The following is a 19,225-nucleotide window of genomic DNA, read 5'->3' on the forward strand; positions in this document are numbered from 1 at the left end:
CAAACTTCCCTCTCCTCCGCACTCTCCCATCACAAACCCCGAGGGTCAGACACAGAGTTAAATTCCCTCTCCTCCGCACTCTCTCATCACAAACCCCCAGGGTCAGACACAGAGTTAACTTCCCTCTCCTCCCCACTGTCCAACACAAACCCCCAGGGTCAGACACAAATATCCCTCTCCTCCGCACTGTCCAACACTAACTCCCAGGGTCAGGTGAGGAGTTAACTTCCCTCTCCTCCGCACTCTCCCATCACAAACTCCCAGGGTCAGACACAAACTGCCCTCTACTCCGCACTGTCCATCACAAACCCCCAGGGTCAGACACAGAGTTAAATTCCCTCTCCTCCGCACTGTCCATCACAAACCCCCAGGGTCAGACACAGAGTTAAATTCCCTCTACTCCGCACTGTCCATCACAAACCCCCAGGGTCAGACACAGAGTTAAATTCCCTCTCCTCCGCACTGTCCATCACAAACCCCCAGGGTCAAACACAGAGTTAAATTCCCTCTCCTCCGCACTGTCCATCACAAACCCCCAGGGTAAGACACAGAGTTAACTTCCCTCTCCACCGCATTCTCCCCTCACAAACCCCCAGAATCAGGCGCAGAGTTAACATCCCTCTCCTCCGCACTCTCCCATCACAAACCCCCGGGACAGACACAGAGTTAACTTCCCTCTCCTCCGCACTGTCCATCACCAACCCCCAGAGTAAGACACAGAGTTAACTTCCCTCTCCACCGCATTCTCCCTTCACAAACCCCCAGAATCAGGCGCAGAGTTAACATCCCTCTCCTCCGCACTCTCCCATCACAAACCCCCGGGACAGACACATGGTTCACTTCCCTCTCCCATCACAAACCCTCAGGGTCAGACACAGAGTTAACTTCCCTCTCCTCCGCACTGTCCATCACAAACCCCCAGGGTCAGACACAGAGTTAACTTCCCTCTCCTCCGCACACTCCCAGCACAAACCCCCAGAGTCAGACACAGAGTTAACTTCCCTCTCCTCCGCACTCTCCCATCACAAACCCCCGGGACAGACACATGGTTCACTTCCCTCTCCCATCACAAACTCCCAGGGCAGACCAGAGTGCAGCTTCTACCGTCCCTCTGCTGGATCCCTTGCCTTTCACGCAGGTCGGTGGATCTGAAGGAGGGAACACCAGTGAGGTCGTTGAGTGGTCAGAGCGGAGAAAAACGAGTTTGGAGGGGGAGAAAAGGGCGAGTGGCTAAGAGGAGGTGGAGAAGGAGAAGAATGCAAGCTCATGCCATGCCCGGCCGGTAGGGGGCTCTCCCTCCGGCCCAATGGAGCCTTCGGCGTCCTGCGATCCGGGAGATGCGGGGAGGATTGACGGAGGTGGCGTGACGTCAGCGAGCAGCTGACACTGTTCCTCCCTCCCACTCGCTCACTGTCACTGATCTTCACCTCCTCTTCTCTCTCTTCCAGCTCCCAAAAGCTCGTTCATCCCCTCCTTTCCCAAACTTTGCATTAGTCCCCTTGATGCCACCCTGACTCATCTCTCTCTCTATCTGCCGCCTTCGCGTTCTCTCCCCCACTATCTTCCTCGGTTCTTATCCTACTCCCCCTGCTTCTCTACTTCCCCAACCATTCGGCCTCTCTCTCCACCTCCCAGAATCACTACCGTACCTCCTCCCCTCCGTCTCACTATCCGCTTCTCCACTCTCCAACATCATCTCTTGCGCATTTCTTCTCTGTACTTCACCCTCCCTTCCTGCTCCCCCGAGGGTGGATGTGGGGCTTGACAACACAGGCGAGACACTATCTTCCCCCGTATCGAGGGCCCCTCGCTCAGAAGGAGAGTGAGTCTCTGCAAAAGCGGAAGTGATAGACGGAGTAGAGTGGTGAGGACGGGATCATAGGAGGTGGGAAGGGTGTCGGTCTGTCTATCAATTGGGGGATTTCTGCCCCGTCACCCTATACTTCTCTGCAGCTGCGTCTCTGCCTCTTTAAGAAGGCTCGGGAAATCCGGTCAGGAACATCCCGACAAGAGACGGCGCACGGCAAAGGGACGGCAAGAGTGGATTCCTCTCCCCATCCCTCAACTATTCACTACACCACCCCGTCTCTTCCAGCTCTCCCTCCAACCTCGCTGTCTCCCGCTCCTCTCGCTTTACCTCCTCACGCTCTTTTCCTACGCAGCCTTCCACTCCCTCCCCTATCCCATCAATCTCCCTCTTACTCCACTCTCCATCTTCATGCTCCTTCTTCCCTCCGTCTCGTCCTCTTTCCCTGCCCACTGTCCTCGCCCTCTCTATCCCTTTCCCTTCCAAACCCTCCATACCCTATCTCCCCGTCACCTCCCCCTTCCACCGTGACACTCTCTCCCCCACTCGCTCTCTCTTCGACCCTCTCTATCTTTCCCCTCTCCATCCCAACACCCTCTCTCGCCACCATCAGACTCTCTCTCGTACTTTTTCTCTCTCCCAGTGTCAAAGGCGGATCGACCCGAGGTACCACGAATTCAATAAAACCGGAAAACAAGCGATACTTCAACAAACTTCACTCTTTATTCATGGCGGGGTGGGGGGGGTGGTGGGAGTTACAGACTGATCTCCCAAAGAGACAGTCAGTACACTTCCCTCCCCTCGCACACAATTCCACATAATTTATAACGTTGATCATAGCAGGGAATATTATAATTACGCGAGTTAATACAGTCTTAGAATAGTTTCGATCACATGCTAAGATGCAATTAGTTTTAAAATCATTATTGGTTCGTTATAATTATTTCAGCCAAGGTGAGCTTGGATATAATCTCATTTCCTTATGTTGACACCTCCCCCTACTCTCCAAATTTTTACCAACCCCCTGCGCTGTCCTTCCCCTATTTAGTTATGTTATACCTCAAAAATGCTTTCTGCGACAAGATATTTCTTTATATGGACAACTGACTAACGTTATTAGGGAACAATGTCTGGGAAATCACTTGTTGCTGGGTAAGGTTCCCTTTTTGGCTGGACAGCAGCCAACATATGGTACCCATAAGGTCATTGATCATAAGCTCATCATTGTTTGTTACTCCCTTCTAATCTGTACGCATATTTACCTCTCTCTTTACTCCATCACCAACACGCTCGCGCTTCTCTTTCCCCACCTTCCACTCACCTGCAACACTCTATCCTCTTTTTGGTCAGTGAACCCCTATCTCTGCCCAGATCACCATTCTCACCTTCTCTCTCTCTCTCTGCCCATCACTCTTGCTCTCCCAAACTTCCTCCCCTTTCGCTCCCAGTCCTTTCCCCTCTCTCCTCCTCCCTTTCCTGTCCTTCTCTCTCTATCTCTCTGACTTCCGTCGCAATCCCAGTCAATTTCCCTCGGTCTACACGTTTCTTTCTCTCTGTATGGCACACTGCCTCCCCCTCACTATCCCCTCTCTTTCCTGCATGAGTTCCCCTAACCTGCTTCAATTTCGCTCCTCTCTTCTGCTCCCTCCCCAGCTCCAGCCACTCTCTCCCTATGCCTTTCGATCTCACTGTCCTTCTCACACAGCGCTCTGTTTCTCTCTTCCCTCTCCCTTTCTCCACCACCCTCACACTCATCTTTCCTCTTTTTCCCAATCTCTCCCGCCCGCACTCGAGTCGCAACTGACGGACATCTGATAACAAACCGACCGGCAGTTCTGAACGGCGCTGCCCACTGGACAGGAGGTGAAATGGCCGGACATTCCCGTCATTATTTTTATCATCGCAGTCGAGATCGGTCACATTCTCCATTGCAAGTCAGGTGCAAGGGGAAAGGAGAAGGGATATTTGGATAGGATGGAGGGGTAGAGTGAAGGCAGGTGGGATGATGGAGGTTATATTGAGAGGATGAGAGGGAGGGAAGGTGAAGGAGAGAGACACAGAAACTCAGCTCTGTCCAAACACTCCCGATCGGGGGTCCGACACGTACAACAATAATAATTACAGCACGGAAACAGGCCAACTCGGCTCCTCTTGTCTGTGCCGAACGCTTACTCTCGCCTAGTCCCACCGACCTGCACTCAGCCCATAACCCTCCATTCCTTTCCTTTCCATATACCTATTCTTTTTTTAATGACAATATCCAATCTGGCTCTACCACTTCTACCTGAAGCTCGTTTCGCACAGCTGCCACTCTCTGGGTAAAGAAGTCCCCCCTCGAGTTACTCCTAAACTTTTGCCCCTTAACTCTCAACTCAAGTCCACTTGCCTGAATCTCCACTTCTCTAATAGAAAAAAGCCTATCCAGTCCAACGCTATCTATCTCTATCATAATTTTAAATACCTCTATCAACTCCCCCGTCACCCTTCTACGCGACAAACAAAAAATACCTAACTTGCTCAATATTCCTCTGTAACTTAGGTGCTGAAACCCAGGTAACATTCTAGTAAATCTCATCTGCATTCTCTCTATTTTGTTGACATCCTACCTATTCTTCGGTGACCAGAAATGTACACAATACTCCAAATTTGGCCTCACGAATGCCTTGTACAATGTTAACATTACATCCCATCTCCTATACTCAATGTTCTGATTTATAAAGGCCAGCATACCAAAAGCTTTCTTCGCCACCGTATCCACATGAGATTCCACCTTCAGGGAACACTGCACCATTATTTCTTGATTAGTTTGTTCATACAGAGTGAAGCTTCATCCGTATTGTCCCATAACACACTGACGTCGTCAAGAAACAAGGCGAAGCTCCCTGTCTCCTCTCTCACCGATCACCAGGAAGACGGCGATCCCGCCTAACCGAATTCTGCGTTTGTCTCAGAGACAGTTATTTGTGACCCACCGGATTTAGAGCAGAGGGAATAGGAGAATGGGAGGAGGGGGAGGGCAGTGAAGAAGTGTTGAGTTTGCAGCCACTGGGAGGAGGTGATGAGAAACCACACAACCAGCCTGAAAGGCTAGAAACGCTCAGAACGGAGAGATCAATACCCCATTATTCCCGCAATTACAATAGACAATAGACAATAGACAATAGGTGCAGAAGTAGACTATTCGGCCCCTCGAGTCTGCACCGACATTCTGTGATCATGGCTGATCATTCACTATCAATACCCAGTCCCTGCCTTGTCCCCATATCCCTTGATTCCCAATAGACAATAGACAATAGGATAGACAATAGACAATACAGACAATACATGTGATTACATGCAGGAGGGTGTTTGAGGGGAGGGGGGTGACGGAGCAGCGCTTCTGCAGGGAATGAGGAGGGATATTACAAAACCACCGTCAGGTTGCTGTTGGCGTTCAGCATAAACATTTCCTCTGTTCTGATCTACAAGCTCCAGATCCTGGGCCAGTGAACCTCCCTGGGTAACTGGATGATGGACATCCTCATCGGGAAACCTCAGTCAGTGCAGACCGGCAGTGACGTCACCGATCTACAGGTGGTACTGAGGAAGCAGGGAGGCTACAGAAGGGTTCAGAGAGATTGAGCGAATGGACAAAGAAGCCTCGGGTGGATTACCGTGGCGGGATGTGTATGGCCACGCAATTTGGTCGAAGAAATAAAGGCGTACACTATTTTCTAAGTGGAGAGAAAATTTAAAAAAAATAAACTGAGGCGCATAGGGACGCGGGTGACGTCGTACACCGTTCCCTAAATGTTAATTCAAAGGTGGAGTCGGTGGCGAGGAAGCTTTCATAACAAGATGATTTCAATAAAAAAGCGAAGTTTGGGTGTTGTAAAACACTGGCGAGTTTTACGTTCTGGTCCGTTATGTAAACCGGCCAGGTGTGCTTGCATTGGAAAGGATTGAAATGAAGCTCGCGGGAATGATCCTGGGATTGATACGCATTGTCCCCTCAATTCGCTTTGAACACAAGCAGGGAGCCGTTTGATATGGAGGGTGGGGAGGGGGGAGGTGACAGAGCACGTTTCTGTAGGGGATGATGCGACTATCGCAGAAAGGGCATCGGAGAGGGAGGGACGGACGGAGAAGTGGAGGGGTGTAGGTGATGAAGGGGTTGATGGAGACAGGGAGAATGGGAGGGGCTTGGATAATTGATAAGGTGATGCAGAGGAGAGCGACTGCAGCGGAGGCTGCAGTGTCCGAGGACATCCACAATCTCTTGCTGCTGCAGTCGGAATATCCCACCTGCTTCCATAGGGCGACTATCACACCAGAGACCGAGAAGAGTAGGGTGACCTGCCTCAACAACAATCGCCCAGTGACACTCACACCTACTGGGATTAAGTGCCCGAGAAGAGCAGGGTGACCTGCCTCAACTACAACAGCCCAGTGACGCTCACAGATACTGTGACTGGCTGCTTTGAGAAGCCCCTCCTATCCTGTGTCGACACCCTCTTTAGTAAAGTCGTGACCGCTGTAATGTGACGAACTCTCGCTGGACATTACATCACCAATGTTAGGCTGCTGTTGGCTGACAACAGTCTGGCGTTGAGACTCATCATCCCCTCAGTTCTGATCCACAAGCGAGATGCCGAGTAAGAGTGCCATAGGTAGAGAGAGGAGAATGGGGTAGGGGCGAGGGGCAGAGCGGATGGGGTTGTCAGACTCGGGGAGAGAGCTGGAATAGGGGTAAGAGAATGATGCCACTTGATTTAAGTACGCTCCACGGGATTTTGACAGAGATCCCGGATCTTTTCAGGAACATCCGGCCACAAAGGTACAGGCTTCTCACAAATGAAACGGTGCTGATCATTTTTGCAACTGCCAAGCCAACGAGATTTACATTCACCGCATTCGAACTTTCCAGCGTTCACCTTGTACACGACGTTAGAGGCGACTTTCCTATTAAGGAAGGGTAAAGAGTTTCAAAAGGGAGAACACAACTCTAGCAGGCTGTCCTGTGATTGTCCCGAAAATACTCCCACTGACTCAATTTCGCCTCACCGACCGGTGTCGGTCCACAAAATACTCCCACTGACTCAATCTCTCCTCACCGACCGGTGTCAGTCTCCAAAATACTCCCACTGACCTTCTCTCTCTCCATACATATCTTTTCCATTTTCCAAAATGCTCTCACTAACCCATTCACCGCAGCCCTGTCAGTCCCCGAATAAACCCTTGCCCAACGGTCTACGCACAGTGTCAAAATAACCCCAGAATAACCCAAAATAACTCGACGATCACATCTTCTCCCCTCAGTGCCCTGTCACTCCTGAAATTACTCCCAGAGCCGCAGCCTCTCCCTACGGAACCGTGTCAGTCCGCAAACTTAACCTGCTGCGCCACTCTCACCACAGTCCTGTCGCATTCCTCAAAATACTCCCACTGACACTCTCTCTCACTCCCAAGGCCGCGTGTCTGACCCCGAAATGCTTGCACTTCCCACTCTTACCCATCAGCTCCTTGCGAGTCCCCAGTATAATCGCACTGTCCAACTTGCCCCCTACAGACCTTTGTCAATCACCAAAACACTCCCGCTTGCCAGTCTCTTCCCACAGTCAATGTCAGCCCACAGATTAAACCAACTGTCCGCTCTCCACCAAGAGCCCGTGTCGGTCACAAACTAATCGCATTGCCTAATCGCACCCCACAGACCCGTGTCAGTCCAAAATTAACCTCAATACCCCACACCCTGTCCAGAGTGTCCCACCACAATTACTCCCACCGACGCATTCTCTCCCCACAGACCTATTTCAGTTCCCAAAATACCACCCCCCCCTTTCCACTTTGTTCACACAGACTGCGTCGGTCAACATATTAATCGCACTGCCCAGTCTCTTCCAACAGGAAATGCCAGGCCACAGAATACTCCTACTGTCTTACACTCTCCCCATTGACCCGTTGCTGTCCTGAAAATATCCTCAATGACCCAGCACTCACCAGTGAGTTGTGGCAGCCCCCAAAAGCTCCACGTGCCACACTTCCGCCGCAGACATGTGTCAGTTCTCAAAATTATTCCCACTGCCCAATCTCTCTATAAAACCGGCGTGACCCCAAATCTCACCCCGTTTTGCATGTTCCAATCCAGTATGAACTGTCTTCGCCGCGGACAGCGCTGTCAACAAAATCCTGTGAAATTAAATTGCTATAATTAATGATTGAAATTTATGATTGGACGGTGTGCAGAGAGGTTCACTATGTGTCTACACTAGAAATGTATGATGGGACAGGTTAGAGGGAGCTTCACAACGATAGTTGTCTGACTCCGGGAGTGTGTGATGGGACGTTGTGGAGGAGATTCACTCTGTGTCTGACCTCGGGAGTGTGTGATGGGACGGAGTGTAGGGAGCTTCACTCTGTGTCTACATTGGAATGTCTGATGGGACGGTGTGGAGGGAGATTCACTCTCTGTCTGACCCCAGGAGTGTCCGATTGGACAGTGTGGAGGGAGATTCACTCTGTGTCTGACCCCGGAAGTGTGTGATGGGACGGAGCGTAGGGAGCTTCACTCTGTATCTCCATTGGAATGTGTGATGGGAAGGTGTGGATATATCTTCTGTCTATCTGACACATACCTCTTCCTCGTTTGAACTTATTTCAAGAAGCTTTGATTCAGAGATAGAACAAAGTTGCTTCGCCAGCTCGTAAGAACTTTCAAACGTGGATATGAAATAACACAGGCCTGCATTTCCGATCCAGTCCTGGGAACACGCTTTCTCTGCAAATCAGGAATAAGGAACAATGAATAACCTTCCGCATTGTCCATTACGCTCGCTGAGAGTCAGATACAGAAAGAGGATCACTCCACACAGTCCCAGCACACAAACCCGTGGTCCTACACTGAGTAAATCTCTCTCCATACCATCCCTTGACACACTCAGATGGGCAGACACAGTGCAACATTTACTGCACACCATCCTATCACGCACACCGGTGTCAGCCACAGAGTGCGCCGTCCCATCACACACTTCCGTGGTTAGACAGAGTGAAACTGCCTCGTCACCGTCCCGTCACAAGCTTCCGCGGTCATACAGAGAAAAGCACACTGCATCGTGTCCCATCTCAGACTCCCGGGGTCACACAGACTGAAGTTCCCTCCACACCGTTTCATTACAGTCTCTCGTGTCAGACACAGACCGAGTCTCTATCTACACTGTCAGGTCACACATTCTCGGGATCACACAGAGAGCGCAGCTTCTATCAGAAACACCCGGTGTCAAACGCAGATTGACGCTCCCTGTTCACCAATGCCTGGCACTGAGAGAAGCTGCCTCTGTGGCGCTGCATCATGCACTCCCGGGTACAGACACTAGGTGCCGCTCTCGCCACACCGTCCGATCACACACTCTCGGGGTAGGTCGTTCCACCCACACCGTCCCATAACACACATACGGCATCACTGCAAGCACACCTTCCCATTGCACATTCCCGAGATCAGCCACAGGATGTAGATTCCTCTCCCTCTGCCGTGATTTGGAGCGGCAGAATGGCGGATGTTATCACACCTTTTCTGCTGGTCAGCAGTTGGCAGATTTGATCCTTGGCTTCGTTGAGAGCTTTACACTTCAGTTCGAGGTGATTGAACTTGTTTTCGCGGATTGAGACGTTGTTGTTTAGGACGGAAATGTTTTTCAGGCAGGTGGTCTGGGAGAGATCCAGGCGTGAATTCTCTGATGTTATCGATTCAAGGGTTGAGTTCGGCTCGTGGATTTGCAGTCGACATTGGCGCTGGGTCCTGTTCATCTCCTGATGTTGCTCCCAAAGTCTCAGGTACTTTTGATCGGAGGCGAGCAGAGACTGACGGATCTGTAACACTGAGCGAGATGGTGAAGTGTGTGTCTGTGTCACGTTGATTCGCGAGTCGGTCAACAGTGAGGGGAGTGTCGGTATCACGTTGAGGGTTATGGCCATTTCGTTGTCAGGGACGCGACGATACCACACTGAGGAGCGTGTACGTGCCATGGAGAGGAGCGTGTAGGTGTCACGGTAAAGGCTGTTTCAGTGTTCCTGTGAGGGATGTGTCAGTGTCAAGGTGAGAGGTGACTCTCGTCACTCTGGTGTGATGGTGAAGGACATGTTGGTGTCACGGTGAAGTATGTGTAAGTGTCACGCTGCGAGGTGTGTCGGTGCCTGAAGCGTTGTTGCAGGGGCCGAAGTCTAGATCTCTTTATCAGCTGGATTATTAATGACACAGGGATTGTCCTGCACTCTCACACTGGCCCTCTCACATAACGGCCGCCCCGGTTAAATCTATCTACTCTTTGTTAGCCATCGCAAATTGCCTAATCATAGCACATAGAACATTGAACATAGAATAGTACAGCACATTACAGATCCTTCGGCCCACAACGTTGTGCCGACCCTCAAACCCTGCCTCCCATATAACCACCCACCACCTTAAATTCCACCATATACCAGTCTAGTAATAAATCACAATGACGGAAGACTGCAAAGAATTCCCAAAGGGACCGCCCACTTTTTAAACCTCTTGCTGGCTGTCCTCAAAACAAGCGACTGCCTGTGATGACTGAGGGCCGCCGACAAGTCGAATCGGGCTCCATGCACATTTTAAATCTCTTACTGGCTCAGCACGGATCAGCTGGCAAAGTATTTGCTGACTCTCCCTGCTTCATTGTGATGCTTTCACCTTCTTTGAGAAGACAACTATCGTCACAGAACATCAGATTCCAGTTTCAGATAATTCTGCTGATCAGACAGACTTCTGGCAAGTAGACAACAGCCTGTCACTCACCGTCAGTAAGACGGAAGAGCTCATTCTGGATTTCAGGAAGGGTAAGACGAAGGAAACATTCCAAACTTCATAGAGGGATCAGAACTGGAGAGAGTGAGCTGCTTCGAGTTCCTGGGTGTCAAGATCTCTAAGGATCTAACCTGGTCCCAACGTGAAGTTGTAGTTATAAAGAAGGCAAGACAACGGCTAAATTTTATTACAAGTTTGAAGACATTCGGCGGGTCAGCAAATGCATTCAAACACTTCTGTAGTTGTACCGTGGAGAGCATTCTGACAGGCTGCATCACTGTCTGGCACAGGACCGAAAGAAACTGCAAATGCTTCTAAATCTTGTCCGCCTACAAAGTACACGGGACAATACTAGTGAGCAGTTTCCCAGGAAGGCAGCGTCCATTAATAAGGACCTCCAGCACCCAGGTATGACCTCATCTCACTCTTACCATCAGGAAGGAGGAACAGGAGCCTGAATGCACACACTCAGTGGTTCCGGAACAGCTTCTTCCCCTCCGCCGTCCGAATTCTAAATGGATACTGAAGCCTTGGACACTACCTCACATGTCAAGATATAGTATTTCTGATTTGCACGATTTTTAATCTATTCAATATGCGTATACTGAAATTTATTTATTTATTCGTTTGATTATTATTATTATTATTATTATTATTATTATTATTATTATTATTATTATTATTATTATTATTATTATTATTATTATTATTATTATTATTATTATTATTATTATTATTATTATTATTAATCGTCATTGTTGTTGTTTTATTCTTCTATATTGATTAGAGCATTGCACGGAAAAGATAATCACGTAAGCCAGGAGAGCGGCTTGGCTTTGTTCCTAAAATAAAACATGAAATCAAATCATTGGAAAAAAAAGATAACACAGGATCTCAGCTCCTGAATCTTTGTGCATCACATCACGCAACTGAAAAGGTTAATTCCGATATAGAAAGTGTAAGCGAGAGACGAGATTAGCTTTTGGATCACAGGAAAATTATACTCGGGAGATAGTAATGGGGGACAGGGAGATGACGAAGGAACTGACTATGTATTTCTTCAGTATTTCCTGTAAAAGACGCCAGCTGTATGCTTGAGGTTCCAGACTGTCTGGATGCAGAAGTGATTGACGGTGCCAGAAATATAGAGAAGGTGCTTGAGAAGCTGAGAGGTATGAAGTTAGATAGTCATTTTGAATAGATGTTCTACACCCAGTTTTCTGATGGATGTGGCTGAAGAGATCTTGGATCATTTCTAATGCCACTTCAAGAAGAATTGGATTCTGTCCTGGTTCCGGAAACTCGGAAATTGCAGGTGTCACTCCCCCTTCAACAACGGAGAGAGGCAGAGGAATGGAAATCGCTGGACTCTTATTCTGATCTCTGTGTCTGGCAAGATATTGCAGTAGATTATTGAGTGCGTGGTTTCGGGTTGGAGGCACATGAAAAAATAGGGCAAGGTCAGCATAGTTTCCTTAAAGGAAAATCTCTCAAGATCAATACGTTGAAATACTCTGAAGAAATCGGGCTCTGAATAAGCAGGAAGACTCGGAGGATATTGTGTACTTGGATTTTCAGAATTCCATTGTCCGACATGTTGCCACACATGAGGTTTAATAACAAGTTAAACGCCTAGGTTATTACAGGAAAGGCGCTAGAATGGGTGGAACAGTGGCGGATTGGCAGGACGCAAAGTGTGGGAATAAAGGGAGACCCTTCTGGTTGTCGGCTGGTAACTCTAAATGTTCCAACGTGTCTGATTTGGGACCGCTTATTTTTGCATTATATGTCAATAATATGGATGAAGGAATTGATGGCTTCGCGTCCGAGTATGCGGACGACACGAAGACAGATGGAGGCGCGGGTAGTGTGGAGAAAGTGGAGTGGTCAAAGTGGCACCTGCATAGACGAGAAGACTGGCCGAGAATTTTCAGATGGAATACAATGTCTGCTGTGCCGGGAAAAAAAACGTGCATTATTTTATAAACGAAGAGCAAACTACATAAGCGCTTGCGAATTCTCGTGTAGTGTTACCTGAAGGTGAATATGCTGATTGACACTGTGGTGAGGAAGGAAAATGAGACGTTAGCATTGATTTCGAGCGGAACGGAGTACAAAAGCAAGGATCTGAAGTAATGTTTCTTCAGATATATAACGTGTAAAAGAGAGCCGAGAATAGATATTGGATCACTGGGAAATGATACTGCGGAGATAGTAATATACACAGGGAGATGGTGAAGGAACGGTATAAATATTTTGCTTCAGTATTTACTGAAGGCGCCAGCAGTATGCCGGAAATTCGAGACAGTCTGAGGGCAGAAGTGAGTAACGGTGCCATAAGTGTAGAGAATGTGCTCCAGAAACTGAGAGGTCTGAAGCTTGAAAATTCATTTTGAATAGATGTGCTGCATCCAGGGTTCTGAAGGAGGTAGCTGAAGAATAAATCAATGAAATCGTGGATCAATACTAATGTTTCTTCAAGACGAGGGGTGTTCTAATGTGTCTGAGTTTCGACCGCATCTTCCTACATTATATGTCAATAATATGGTTGAAAGAATTGATGGCTTTGTGGCCAAGTATGCGGACGCGACGAAGATAGGTGGAGGCGCAGAAAGCGGGGAGAAAGCGGGGAGGACATAGGAGGACTGAAATAGATGAGAAAACTGGACACAAATTTTCAGATGGAATACTATGTCTGTTGATGTACTTTTGTAGCGGAAATAAAAGCGTCGATTATTTTCTAAGCAGAGCGATCACTACAAAGGCGCTTTGGAGCCCTCGTGCAGAATTCCCTACAGGTGAATATATTGGCTGAATTTGTGCTGAGGAAGGTACATGAGACGGTTGCATTGATTTCGAGCGGACTAGAGTACAAAAGCAAGGATCTCATATTGAGCCTTTATAAAGCCCTGGTGAGGCCGCAGGAGGAGTATTATGAGCAGCTGTGGGCCCCTAAGAATCTAAGAATGGATGTGTTGACATTGGAGATGATTCAAAGGCGAATCACCAAAATGAATCCAGGATTGTCTAATGAAGAACATAGCTCTGGGCCTGGACTCACTGGATGTCAGAAGTGTGAAGTGGGAATCTCACTGAAACCCATCGGTAACACGAGGCTTGCGTGTCCGTGGACGTGTCACTGCTATTGCTGTCACGTTGATTGGCGAGTCGGAGTCAGCATGTTGGTGAGGGGTGTATCCGTGTCACGGTGATGAGCGTGTTGTGTCAAAAGTGAGGGTTGTGTCGGCGTCACTGTGAGATTTTACGTGGTGACCTGAATCCAGTCCGTTTCATTCCTGTCTGACTCCACGCGCAGCCTGTTTGACTCACCATGGATCGAGAGCCCGGCAACTATCGCGACGAGGACGGACGTAACGAGGCAGAGTAGGCAGATCTTACGGCACGGTCTATGTCTCGGCTCCTGCTCATGCGCAGCTGTGGAGAGACCATTCAGCGTGTGCGTGAATTCAGCCGTGTTCCCCAGTGGGATTCCCTTCCACTCGCCACCCGCGCTCTCTCCTTCCACCACGATCACCCCCTCCCGCCTCTCTCAATCTCATCCACTTTCCAGCCGTCGTATTTGACAGTCCCAAATCCTGTACTCGGCAAAGACTGTTTCATGTCTGATTGACTTTTCCTAGTTGTAAGTTGTTCAGAGATTGGTAAATATTTGAGTAAGGATTTGATGATAAATGAATTTTGAATACTAAACTTTTGACTTTGAGTTGGCCTGCCCACACTAGCCAGAGGATGTGGCGCACTGGACTTATTCTCGCTCGTGGTCTGAGACTAATCGTGTTCCGCAGTGACCTGCCCGGGCCCTCTGGTATTTTTGATGTATCGGATTGACAAGGATGAAAATGGAGCTGGGTGGGTTTTAATCTTGCGAATCGCCCAAAGTTTGGTGACATTGTGGACTGTGTGGAAGATCGCCCACGAATTCACTGGGATATCGATCAGTTGTAAATGTGGTTGGGGAAAAGGGAGAAAGAGGTTAACCCGGGTAAGTGTGAGGTTTTGAGCTTTGCCAAGTCAAATGTAAAGGGGCAGCACAGAGGTGACGGCAGGAATCTTAAATGTCGACCTACAAAGTGACCTTGGGTCGACAGGGCATGTTAGTGAGTGGTAAAGAGTTGACTTCTGACGGGCCTTTGACAACATCCCTCTCATGGGAGAATCATTCACAAGTTTGCGATGCAAGGGATCCACTGTGAGTTATCTATTTCGAATCCTAATCCACAGAATACAGAGGGCGGAGACCGCTGGTTGGACGTCAGTGATAAGTGGAAAAACCCGGAAGAAAACCGGGATGATAATCTAGGCTTTGTGTGTTCAGGACATTATGCCTGGTAACTTTGGAAATTGGTTTATTATTGTCACAGAGAGAAGACAGAGCAAGCAGTTCAACACAAAACAGACCCACAGTGTTTTCCCGAGTACATTCCCTCTGGTACTAGCATTTCTAATTTAGGTGGAAAAAAGGTTCTGTCAGTCTAATCTGTCCGTGTCTCAGATAATCTGTCCTATCTCCGCTCGTCTTCCGCCGCTCCAGGGAAAACAGCCCACGGGTCCGACCGACCTCTCGTTGTAACACACGTCATCGAATCCGGGCGACGTCCTGTTGACCCTCTCTGGAGGCTCTCCAAAGCCCCGACATCTTTCCCATAATGTGGTGACCGGAACTCTACACAATCTGCCTGATACAGCCCAGTCTGAGCATTATAATGTTGCCGCATAACCTCCTGACTTGCTGACATAACGCCCCGACTAATAAAGGCAACCATGGCATTCGACATCTCAATCATCCTATCAAACTGTGTAGCCACGAGCAATGACACTGGGCCCCAAGATCCCACTGCTCTGGGCGTTGGCTTTAATAGTGTGACTTCTGTTCGCATTTGGCATACCAAAATACAAAAACTTACGGTTTTACTGGGTTAACCTTCATCTGCCCTTTCTCCAACCCATATATGTAACTGATCCATATCCCAGTGAATATCCCAGTTTGGGCTCCTTATTTAAGAAAGTGTGTGCTGACATAGGAGAACGTTCATAGAAGATTCACTAGAATGATTCTGGGAATGAGAGCGTTAACATATGAGGAACGTTTGACCGCACTTGGACTGTACAGCTTGGAGTTTACAAGAATGAGGGGGGACCTCATAGAAACATTTCGAATACTGAAAGGCATGGACAGAGTGGGTGAGGCAAAGTTGTTTCCCATGGCGGAGGAGTCTATTACGAGAGGACATGACTTGAGAATTGTAGGGCGCCCATTCAGAACAAGGATTGCGATTTTTTTGGCCAGAGGGTGGTGAATCTCTTGAAATTGTTGCCACGGGTGGCAGTGGAGGCTAAGTCATTGGGTGTATTTAAGGCAGAATTTGATAAGTATCTGAGTAGTCAGGGCATCAAATGTTATGGTGAGAAGCCGTGGAATGGGACTAAAGGGGAGATTAGATCAGCTCATGATGAAACGGCGGAGCAGAATCGATGGGTCGAATGGCCGACTTCTTCTCCTTTGTCTTATGGTCTGGAATATTTTCCACAGCACCACATACCTTCGGCCAATCTGCAAATCTACTAACCCACTGATCTACATGGTCTCCGGATTATTTATATACATCACAGACAGGAGAGGCCCCAGTTACATCCACAGGTACAGGTCAATTTATTGGAGAATAAGGCAAATCAATCACAGAGTGCAGAATAAAGTGTCACGTGTACTGAGGAAAGGAGGCGCAGGTCCATACCGTCCAAACACACATTCACGGGGTCAGACACAGAGTGAATCTCCCTCCACACCGTCGCACCACACACTCCCGGGGTCAGACAAGGAGGGAATCTCCCTCCACACCGTCCCATCACACACTCCCGGGGTCAGACACAGAGTGAATCTCCCTCCACACCGTCCCATCACACACTTCCGGGGTCCGACACAGACTGAAGCTCCCTCCACACCGTCCCATCACAGACGCCGTGGTCAGACACAGAATGAATCTCCCTCCACACCGTTCCAGCAAAAACTCCCAGGGTCAGACACAGAGGGAATCTCCCTCCACACCGTCCCATCACAAACTCCCGAGGTCATACGCAGAGTGAATCTGCCTCCACGCCGTCCCATCACACACTCCCGGGGTCAGACACAGAGTGAATCTCCCTCCACACCGTCCCATCACACACTCCCGTGGTCAGACACAGAGTGAATCTCCCTACACACCGTCTGATCACACACACCCGGGGTCAGACACCGAGTGAATCTTCCTCCAGACCGCCCCAGCACACAATCCCGGGGTCAGACACAGAGTGAATCACCCTCCACACCGTCGCATCACACACCCCCGGTGTCAGACACTGAGTGAATCTCCTTACACACTTTGCTATCACACACTCACGGGGTCAGGCACAGAGTGAATCTCCCTCCACACCGTCCCATCGCACACTTTCGTGGTCCGACACAGAGTAAATCTTCCTCCACACCGTTCCGTAAAACACTCCAGGACTCAGACAGAGATAGAAACTCCCTCCTCTTGTGCGATCAAACGCACCCGTGATCAGACACGTAATGGAGCTCCCTCCCTTCATCATTCCTCCCCACACACCTCTGGATGGAGACCGTGATTCCATCTTGGCATTGATGGAAGAATCGCTCAGTTCTCCTGTCGAGGTTCCTCTGTGTCTCTCAGCTCAGCGAGAGGAAGTAGCCGTTGTCAGAGGAAGCCTGCCTTGATAAGAGGATCAGAACGCCACAAACAAATACCGGATGAGCGGCTGATAAATAGACCAGGGGGAGGAGAGAGATTGTAGATGTTGGGGAGGGTGATCGAGTGAGTCGAGTGTGGCGGGGCAATGAATGTGAGAGTCGGGAGATAGGGGGAGGGAGAGAGATTGGTTTTGGGGGAGAGAGAGAGAAGTGGCTAACAGGGGGCTGTCTGGTTGGAGAGAAAGTGAAGGGGGAGTCTGAGGCGTGACCTGAGAAAGTAAGAGATGGAGATGACAAACGTGAAGATAGGGAGACTTGGTGAGGGACTGAGAGACAGAAGGAGTAAAGAGAGGGCGAGCAAACGGGGGAAACAGAGAGTAAGAAATGGAATGTGAGGAACGGAGAGGAGAAGGGGGACGAGAGGGAGAGCGGGAAGGGTGAAGAGGAGTTCATGGAAGTGAGGAGTGAAGGGGAGAGAATGACGATGGAGGCAAAGAGTTCTCGAATGAGCGGGAGAGAGAGGAAATAATTTAAGCGAGGGTAATGGGGAGGGAAGGGAGTAGAGAGAGAGGACAGGCTCAAGGAGGTGTAATTGGAAGGAGTCTCGGAGGGATTTGTGTCACTAATACAAAGAATCCATTTCGACTATTGTTACAGTTCTGGTCACCGAATTATAGGAAAGAACTCAACAAAATAGAGAGAGTACAGAGGAGATTTGTTAGAATGTTACCTGGGGTTCAGCTCCTAAGTTACAGGGAAAGGTTGAACAAGTTAACTCTTCACTCTTTGGATCGTAGAAGGTTGAGGGTGGGGGGGTACTTGATAGAGGTATTTAAAATTATGAGCGGGATAGAGTTGACGTTGATAGGCATTTTTCCATTGAGAGTAGCGGAGATTCAAACCAGAGGACATGAGGACATGATTTGAGAGTTTGGGGGTAAAAGTTTAGGGGTAACACAAGGGGGAATTTCTTTACTCAGAGACTGCTAGCTGTTTGGAACGAGCTTCCAGTAGAAGTGGTAGATGAAGGTTCTATATTGTCATTAAAAATCAATAGGTGTATGGACAGGAATGGAATGGAGGTTTATGGGCTAAGTGCAGGTCGTTGGGACTAGGTGAGATTAAGCGTTCGGCACGGACTAGAAGCACCGAGATGGCCCGTTTCCATGCTGTAACTGTTATTGGGTTAACCCCAAAATCCATGATGCAAAAACCTTCACAGAAAGCATCATCTGGGTGGATGAAAACATCAAATTTACACCGGACGCGTCGAGAACAATGGACTGCCTTTTTTAGACTGTGGAGTCCTTATCAAAGGAAATGGACATCTGGATGTTGAAGTTCACAGGAAACCGACACAGACAGATCATCATCTACGGTTTAACTCTGATCACCCATTAGAACATAATTGTGGGTTTTCAGAACACGACATCACGGCGCCGAGTGTAAGCCCACCAATATTACAGCTAAAGTCAGGGAGCGCAGGTATTTGAGAGAAGTCTTGAAGGCCTGCGGCTACCCGGACTGACCTTTGGTCAAGACAGCAAAAACAATTAAACAGCAGGGACGTCAGCCCAGCAGACAGCTGGAAGGAGCAAAGCAAACGGAAAAATAGTTACTTGCCATCCGAAGCTGGAACTTCAGAGAAACTCAGAAGGGTTTTCAACAACCACCCCTCCCTCTCCACTCCCTCTCCCTCCATCCCGCACCCTTCTCTTTATCACCGTCCCTATATATCTTTTCAACCCTCTACCTCTCCCTATATGACCTCTCTCTCAGTCCAGCTATCACGTTGACTGAACTGTTCTCTCCCTCTCCAGCTCGTTCCGTCTCTCTACTCTCTCTATCCCTCTGCCTTTCCATCTCACTGCACTCCTCACTGGGCCGTCGCTGAATATCTCCCCTCTCCCTTTCT

At 49.0% G+C, this 19,225-nt stretch overlaps 1 protein-coding gene across 2 annotated transcripts; it reads right to left on the reverse strand.

Moving 5' to 3' along the window:
- Positions 1-2,504: 2,504 nt before the first annotated feature.
- Positions 2,505-17,338, reverse strand: LOC132389922 (oxidized low-density lipoprotein receptor 1-like). 2 transcript variants are annotated; one of them, XM_059962490.1, is made up of 6 exons: positions 17,210-17,338; positions 13,938-14,042; positions 9,352-9,660; positions 8,422-8,564; positions 7,911-7,975; positions 2,505-6,748 (listed from the first exon to the last, which is right to left on the reverse strand). In XM_059962490.1, the coding sequence occupies exons 1-6, from the start codon at positions 17,232-17,234 to the stop codon at positions 6,559-6,561; spliced, it is 837 nt and encodes a 278-aa protein (XP_059818473.1). In that variant the 5' UTR covers positions 17,235-17,338; the 3' UTR covers positions 2,505-6,558. The 2 variants fall into 2 exon arrangements, with proteins under 2 accessions (XP_059818473.1, XP_059818472.1); XM_059962489.1 differs by lacking the exons at positions 13,938-14,042; positions 17,210-17,338 and having other exon boundaries at positions 9,352-11,169.
- Between the last annotated feature and the right edge of the window lie 1,887 nt (positions 17,339-19,225).

The sequence above is a fragment of the Hypanus sabinus genome, unplaced genomic scaffold, assembly GCF_030144855.1.
Source record: "Hypanus sabinus isolate sHypSab1 unplaced genomic scaffold, sHypSab1.hap1 scaffold_705, whole genome shotgun sequence".
Classification (NCBI taxonomy): domain Eukaryota; kingdom Metazoa; phylum Chordata; class Chondrichthyes; order Myliobatiformes; family Dasyatidae; genus Hypanus; species Hypanus sabinus.

Excerpts from the sequence above, each read along its gene's own strand:
- LOC132389922 (XM_059962489.1), bottom strand. The coding sequence starts at position 9,808 with ATGGCACGTACACGCTCCTCAGTGTGGTATCGTCGCGTCCCTGACAAC. Across the intron at positions 7,976-8,421 it reads TAAGTTCAAACGAGGAAGAG|GATTTTGTTGACAGCGCTGT; the intron begins GTATGTGTCAGA and ends TTAATTTCACAG. Across the intron at positions 6,749-7,910 it reads ATTGGAACATGCAAAACGGG|GAAAGTCGCCTCTAACGTCG; the intron begins GTGAGATTTGGG and ends CTTCCTTAATAG.